The following is a 7,944-nucleotide window of genomic DNA, read 5'->3' as shown; positions in this document are numbered from 1 at the left end:
CTATATTACTCATAAAGATTATTTGTGTACAATTACATGAAACTTAACTGTATAAAAAAGAAAAAACAAAAAAACCGCACCGCTAAAATAACCGATTGCACCATTTGGATTCTTGGTCGGAATAAATACCTAGTCTATAGATACTATATTACTCACCCCTTAATAACTTCTTCCACTGTATAGTTTTTTATTTTTGCTATCTAATGACATTTTTTTATTAATAAAATTCTTTTTCTTTGTTATAATAAATTAAAATTAAAAATTTCTCAAAACCAAATCTATTATTCCACGTCATCAGCTGCCGTACTAACTAGAAAACAAACCTACCCTTTCAGCGTTACGCTTCCCTCTGCTTCCTTTGTCTTCTTCTTCTCTTAAACTCTTCGCCCAAAACTTATTTCCCTTTCGATCACTCTCCACCATTTCCAATTGTGTAACAATGGGGTCACTTTCTCCGTCGATCAACCCGAGGTTGGTTAGTCAGGCGACTAGTTATGATCCGGTTTCCTTCCGCCGCGTGTTTGGGCCGGTTCTCACTGGTCCGCAGGCAAGACCTGACATGACCGGCGCTTGCAGGAGAAGTCGTCGTCGCGCAGTGTACGCCATGAAGAATTCAAATGAGGATTTTGTTAATTGCGATTCCGAGTGGAAATCTAAGTTCAAAGAAGACTTCGAGAAGCGATTCAACATCCCTCACATTAGTGATTTCTTCCCTGACGCTGCTTCATATCCCTCCACTTTCTGTCTCAGCATGAGGTACCAAACGAATACTTGAAACTCCATTTCTGATGCTATTGAATTTTTTTGACTCGATCAAATTCCAATCTCACTGTTATATTCGCTCAAACATGCAAAATTGGGAAATTATCGAGTTACTGTTTCAGCTACTTAGACTCGTCGATTGTTTACACGAAAAAAGAAATTCCCTATTAACGTAAATTATCGGCTAAAATCTCTCTTTTAAACCTGTTGATTGAAAATATAGGTAAAATTCAAATTTGTAATGTAAAAGGTCTGAATTCCAAACACAAACGTGGAATCTACTTGTGAAATGCAGGAACTAGGAATGATTCCTTAGATATTTCAAGGATTCAATATCTGTACACAACCTTGTATGAACTTTATACTTGAACTAATCCACCAAATAGAGTGTAACATTAAGTTATAAATAATGCCTCATCAAATTAAGGTGGTTTTGTCTAAATGTATATCTTTTCACGGATCACAATTTTGTACAACTTGTGTAGAAAGTCCCTTTAAACATCAGCATTTTACATGTTATTGTGCATTTAATTGCATAATTTGTGGTATAGGACTCCTGTAAATGAAGAATTTGCAGAAGGGTATCCTTCAGATGAGGAATGGTATGGATACATTAATAATGATGATAGAGTACTACTCAAGGTACTACTATAAGTTACATTCTTTCCATTGACAGTTTTTTCATAGTAAGATTAAGAACTACATAGTTAATTAAATTTTATATTACAAATTTACAATAATGCTGTTTGAGATATTGAAATGTCACAGGTTATTCGATATTCATCCCTTTCATCTGCTGGAGCTGAATGCGTTGATCCTGATTGTACATGGGTTGAACAATGGTAATAACTAATAATTTTTTTTTTTTTTAAAGTGTTCTAATGTTAATGAACTTGCATTATCAAAATAGTAAGATTCTAATTGTAAAAAATAAAAAAAAAAATTGAAATCTTTATATAGGATTCATCGGGCTGGCCCACGCGAGAAAATATACTTCAAACCTGAAAATGTGAAGGCTGCAATTATAACTTGTGGAGGACTCTGTCCTGGACTTAATGATGTCATAAGACAAGTGAGTTTTTTTATTTTTATTTTTACTTTAAAAATACTTTCTTGTATTATAATTGTTAATATCTTCTCTTGTTCTTTGAGTGACTACTACAGATTGTCATCACACTTGAGATTTATGGTGTGAAAAAGATAGTTGGGATTCCTTTTGGGTATCGTGGATTTGGTAAAGAAATAGATGAAATTCCTGTAAGTTTTTTTATATCTATATTTTGGTAATATGACTAATATCTTTGTTTATTGTTAAAAAAAAGATTAATTTTGTTTTAATCAGTCTTTTGATGATTAGTTGTCTAGGAAAGTGGTTCAAAATGTTCATCTTTCGGGTGGAAGTTTATTAGGAGTTTCTCGTGGAGGACCAAGTCTTGATGAAATTGTGGATAGCATGGAGGTTACTCATTTCTCTTTTTTACCCTTTTATAATTTGGGAAATTACATAAACGCCATTAACATAATTTTCCCAATTAATTATTTATTTTCTAAACTTATAATAGGATAGAGGAATCAACATGCTTTTTGTTCTAGGTGGAAATGGAACACATGCGGGAGCTAATTTAATACACAATGAGGTATAATCAACAATCATATTAATATATCATTTTACAAAATAACTTAATTCTTTCATACATCATTTTTAATTAATTTTTTATTATTTTAGTGTATAAAACGAGGGTTAAAAGTAGCTGTAGTTGGTGTTCCAAAAACTATAGACAATGATATTCTCCTCATGGATAAAACATTTGGTTTCGATACTGCTGTTGAAGAGGCACAAAGAGCTATAAATGCTGCTTACATCGAGGTGGATTAATATTTTTTTACTCATAATAGAAACCTACTTTCTTCATCTTATAATAGTCAAAATTGATATATATGTTTAATACCTAAAATGCCCTTTGACTTTGACCTTCTTCAGGCACATAGTGCTTATCGTGGTATTGGGATTGTGAAGTTGATGGGAAGGAGTAGTGGTTTTATAGCCATGCATGCGTCTCTTGCGAGTGGTCAAATTGATATTTGTTTAATTCCAGAAGTACCCTTTGAGTTGCATGGATCTCATGGTGTCTTAAACCATCTTAAATATTTACTCGAGACAAAGGGCTCAGCCGTCATTTGTGTAGCCGAGGGAGCTGGTCAGGTTAGAGTCTCTGATAGTTGAAAAACTAGTTGTTAGCTGAAAAGCTAGCTGTTAGCTTATGACTTAGTTGATAAAAATGACTTTTTGTGAAAACTAGTTGATAAGCTAACTGTTAGATGAAAACCTAGTTGATAAGTTAGTTGTTAGCTGTAAAACTAACTGATAAAAAATGATAATTGGTAAAAACTAGCTGAAATATATAAAATGACATAAAATGGGCATTTAGTAGAATATATATATATTTTTTTAATAATTAATTAAAGGTATATTTCATAAATTTTAAAAAAGCTCCTGGAAAGTCAGTCTAAGTAGCTTTTTAAAAAACTATTTTTTGGTTTGTCAAACATAACAACTTAAAAAGCTCAAAAAATAAGATAGTTTATCAGCTAGTTGTGGCATGCCAAATTCAGCTAAAATTTTAAAACGGTTATTTTTATTTTCTTCTTTTGTATTTTTTATTTTTTATTTATTTGAATTTAGAGTTTTTTGGAGAAAACAAATGCCAAAGATGCATCTGGGAATGTTGTATTAGGAGATATCGGTGTACATATCCAACAAGAGGTTAGTGGATTCTACTATTCTCATTTCTCAATATCATTTTATTTTAATTTTGAATATATCGTAATTATTTTAATATATTTTCTAGGTAAAAAAATATTTCAAGGAAATGGGGAATCCAACTGATGTAAAATACATTGATCCTACTTATATGATCCGTGCATGTCGAGCAAATGCCTCCGATGGGATTTTATGCACAGTTCTTGGTCAAAATGCTGTAAGTTTATACAAGAAATAAAAATATACTTTTATATATTTAAATATAATTTTTTTTTTTTTTTTTTTTTTTGAAAAATGTGATTTAGGTCCATGGTGCATTTGCGGGATACAGTGGAATCACAGTTGGAATATGCAACACTCATTACGTCTATTTGCCAATTACTGAAGTCATTTCTTACCCTAAAATTGTTGACCAAAATAGTCGTATGTGGCATCGTTGTTTGACCTCTACAGGCCAACCAGACTTTCTTTAATCCTAAAAAAAAACATTTTAATATGTTTATTTGACAAAAAAATTAAACTCCACGTTAAATTAGATTAAGAAAAAATGAATCTTTTTTTGAAGAAATAATACGAAAGAGTGCACTGTGATTTGAAAACACAAATCCTAGAGAACAAACAGCTATATCAAGTGTATTATGATTAGGAAAATTCAATGTATCACATTTTATATGATTTCGTGAATGTTGATTTTTAATTCACTGATATGCATTTGTGTTTCGCAAATAAACATTATTTAGCAAAATTATTCTAAGTTCACGAACAAATGATCTGCTGAAATTGCAAAGTGGAAATACAGTACATGTAAAATAATCATAAGAAAACTTTTAAACTAATCAAAGCATAACTTGTAAAACAAAATAAACATCTACAGTGGAATTATACTAAGTTCATGGCATTATTCTAAGTTTGCGAATATAGTATAATGTAGGTATTGCCGTATTGGTTATGTAGATTGACATAGACTACAACATATAATACACTAATTAATAATAACTTGTAAAACGTTATTCTATGTCACAAGACATTTTTCTAAGTTAGCGAAATGTATAATTAGCAGAATCGGAAAGAATTTGATAGAGTTTGATAGAAAAGTGACACCTGTTTATGTGATCTCAGTTTTTGATAGAAAGAAACTCAGATTTGAAGATTTTAAGCATTTTCACGTTGGGACGGATCCAATGTAGAGTGTGGGATAACCTTCAAATTTTTTCAATAGTGTAATTTTTTCGGAAAATTTCGTTTTATGTTGTGGTGATACACCAGAAAAAATTTAAGCTACCCTAAAAAAAATTGTGATGCCCTTCTACTTTGCCGGATACTGTTTTCACGAAATTAATGTCATTTCATTAGATAGTGATGATACTTTTATTCACAAATAAATTATTATATTCTTTTTTAAGAAAAAAGAACTTTTTTAATACTATCGCACACACTCACTACTCTTACGGGTGCAAATGAGCCGAGCCGAGCCCGGCTAGGCTCGGCTCAGGCTCGTTTAAGTTATATGAGGCTCGAGCTCCAGCTCGGCTCGATTCAAGCTTTCTTGTGTTGAGCTCGGCTTGAGCTCGTAAAGAATTATAAAACCTCAGTTCTAGCTCGTAAAGAATTATAAAAGTTCGGCTTGAGCTCAAGTTCGAGCTCATTTAATAAACAAGCTTACCAGTAAGCTTGAGCTTGGCTTGGGCTCGTTTAAAATCAGTTTCGAGTTGAGCTTTTAACAAGCCGATCCAAAGTAGTTCATGAGTAGCTTGACTCATTTGCAGTCCTAACAACTCTACTCCCAAATGTACACTTTCCGTCCTATACGAGACCTAGACATTCAACATTTGGCTAATAAACATCTACCCGTCAATTCTTTTGAATGAATAACATTTATATTTTACATGTATTATGATTGCATATGTTATTATGACAAAAGTATACAATCAACAAAATAATAAAAACAATACAAACAAAATTCAAATGAAATGTAAATACAAGAATCAATTCACAAGAAAAAACTTACTTGAAAGTGTTTTACATAAAGATTAATACAACCACGAAATTGTAGAGATTGAGGCCTACAACCATGGTATGGATATGTCTTGAGGATACAACAATCTATTCAAGATATAATCCTGAATATGTCAAATATGTACACTGTCCCCTTGAACATAGATAAGAAAATCGACTATGAATGTTTCATATTTTTATATGTAACACTCAGTTTCGAATCACTTCATTATTCGGGGCTATAGCCCGATCATTAAGGCCTTGGGCCTAAGCGGAAGAAAGCTTTCGACCCATTAGGATGTGGGAATTGTGGATTGCATGATCTAAGAGTTCAGTTGGTACGTTGGAGTCTAAAGGTATACGATAAAGGAAATGGCTCAGGCTTTTCATGAAAATTGGGTTTGATTTCGATAGGTTTTCAGGCATCATGGAGTTAATAGAAAGGTAGAGCTCTTCTAGACCTTTCCGTGGATATAAGAAACGTCGAAAACGAAGTTGCAACGAAGAAGTCATGGTCGTTTAAAGTTGGGGTGGTTTGGGTGAATGATCGTTGACTGGTAGATCACGCTCAAATAAGGCTCACGACGTGAGCATGAAGTGCTCACGACGTGAGCATGAAGTGCTCACGACGTGAGAGGCACCTGATGCTCTAAAACCCTTATTTTCGGGTATTTAAAGGTATGAGATGATTAGGATTGTTCCTCCTCAGCCTCATTCTTGGTGTTATTCAAGAGCTTTTGGGTCTTTGAAGCTCATTAAGGGAGAAGAAAATCATTTTGTGGTGCATTTGTTAGCATCTTGGCTTCTTCATCAACTAGTTGTGGAGCTTTTGGACCTCTATAAGTCCTCCAGCTCATGCCTTTCCTTTCCATGCTTGCTAGATCTAAGTTTTCGTGCATTTTATGGCTTGTAATGTTGGTTACCATGCATGGGATCCATAAAGTTGGAAACTTTATGGATCATGGTGGTGAAAAAGAAGAAGATTGGGGTTACGTTGAGCGTACCCAGGAGTACGCCCAATGTACATGGTCAACGACCCCAATATGGTCAACGGAGTAGTATCCCAACATACGTCTAGAGTACGCCTCATGTATACTTGCTAAGTTGACTCTAATGGGTTGATTCGGTTGGGTTGACTTATTTGACTTATAGATTTTGACCAGTTTGACCTGTACTTTGACCAAGTTTGACTCAGGGGTATTTTGGGTATTTTGGATGGCGATTTAGAATTTTTCCCTTGATTGGATAGGTGACGGTTAGAGCTGAGATTCAGATTTGAGACCTCATCAACTACTTTTCAGACTGTGAGGTGAGTCTTCCACACTATACTTACGGGTCGAAGGCACCAAGGCTGGCCCATTGGATTAGTTATCATGTTATGTGATAGCATGTTATCATCACATAGTGATCTGTTAGATCGATATCTTGATAGATAGGATGATGTTATGCTTAGTGATCTATATATCTGTCTGATTGTTTGTTGACTGATTATATGTTTATATATTATATGTGCACATATTCGGTTGATGGTTGAGGCTTTACTGCTTTGTGCGTGAGCCAACAGACCAAGGGTATTCCATCTCGATGGATGACTAGACCTGTCACACCCCCAAACCGGAATGGCGGAAACATTCGGGGGTGGATGACTTCACGTAGTATCACAACGATTGAATATTGTAAAGAAAGTAACACAACCATCATATATATATATTAATGAAAACGTGTATTGTTGCGTTATACATGTTATCAAAAGAATATTACAATATGATGAATAAATGTTTAATGATAAAATCATCCTTTGTGTTCCTTCTTCCAAAAGCAGGTAGTTTACCTGTATCACTGATTCCCTGAGAAATACAAGTGGTTTTGAAAAGTGTCAACATTTAAGTTGGTGAGTTCATGAGTGTTCCGAGTTGAAAAGTATATTCCTTTTTGGTGGTAATTTGGTAAACGAAATCTTTAGAAAATCCAATATTTTCTTGTAACATGTAAAAGGTTCCAAAGTTGGAATGTGTTAGTAACTTTTATAAACAATTGATAACAATAATTTAGTATGAAAATATAATGTAGAAATACTGCGATGCACATATGAACCTTGTAAATCAATCTTGTTTTATACTTTTTATGTGAGTTTTATAACCATACTATTGACACTGACGGCCTGTAACAACATTCTTCAAGTGTTGTAGTGTTATGACATTTGTCACCCCAGACCTGCCGGTCTAACTATAGCTAGTAGTTTAGGTGCGGGATTGTCAATCCCGTATAGATCTATACACAAGTATCACGCTCTCCCTCCAAGAGATTATGGTATATAATACAGGACTTGAAATGCGTACAAAAATGTACGTTGAAGTTTAAATGTCTCACATTACCTAGTATAAATAGATTTACAATGAAATGACTTTACTCCTTTTTGAACGTGT

At 33.6% G+C, this 7,944-nt stretch overlaps 1 protein-coding gene across 1 annotated transcript; it reads left to right on the top strand.

The window, feature by feature from the left end:
* The first annotated feature begins 284 nt into the window (after positions 1–284).
* Positions 285–4,164, top strand: LOC145029108 (ATP-dependent 6-phosphofructokinase 5, chloroplastic-like). Its single transcript, XM_078977730.1, has 12 exons — positions 285–756; positions 1,314–1,404; positions 1,531–1,604; positions 1,723–1,834; positions 1,927–2,019; positions 2,120–2,221; positions 2,325–2,399; positions 2,489–2,629; positions 2,744–2,965; positions 3,446–3,526; positions 3,612–3,740; positions 3,829–4,164. Exons 1-12 carry the CDS (start codon positions 440–442, stop codon positions 3,994–3,996), a joined length of 1,605 nt encoding a protein of 534 aa, XP_078833856.1. The 5' UTR covers positions 285–439; the 3' UTR covers positions 3,997–4,164.
* The last annotated feature ends 3,780 nt before the right edge of the window (positions 4,165–7,944 follow it).

Source organism: Lactuca saligna, chromosome 2, assembly GCF_052625555.1.
Source record: "Lactuca saligna cultivar CGN05327 chromosome 2, ASM5262555v1, whole genome shotgun sequence".
Lineage (NCBI taxonomy): Eukaryota > Viridiplantae > Streptophyta > Magnoliopsida > Asterales > Asteraceae > Lactuca > Lactuca saligna.
This window is presented reverse-complemented; position numbering and strand designations above follow the sequence as displayed.

Excerpts from the sequence above, each read along its gene's own strand:
- LOC145029108 (XM_078977730.1), top strand. The coding sequence starts at position 440 with ATGGGGTCACTTTCTCCGTCGATCAACCCGAGGTTGGTTAGTCAGGCG. Across the intron at positions 1,405-1,530 it reads ATGATAGAGTACTACTCAAG|GTTATTCGATATTCATCCCT; the intron begins GTACTACTATAA and ends GAAATGTCACAG. Across the intron at positions 3,527-3,611 it reads GTGTACATATCCAACAAGAG|GTAAAAAAATATTTCAAGGA; the intron begins GTTAGTGGATTC and ends TATATTTTCTAG.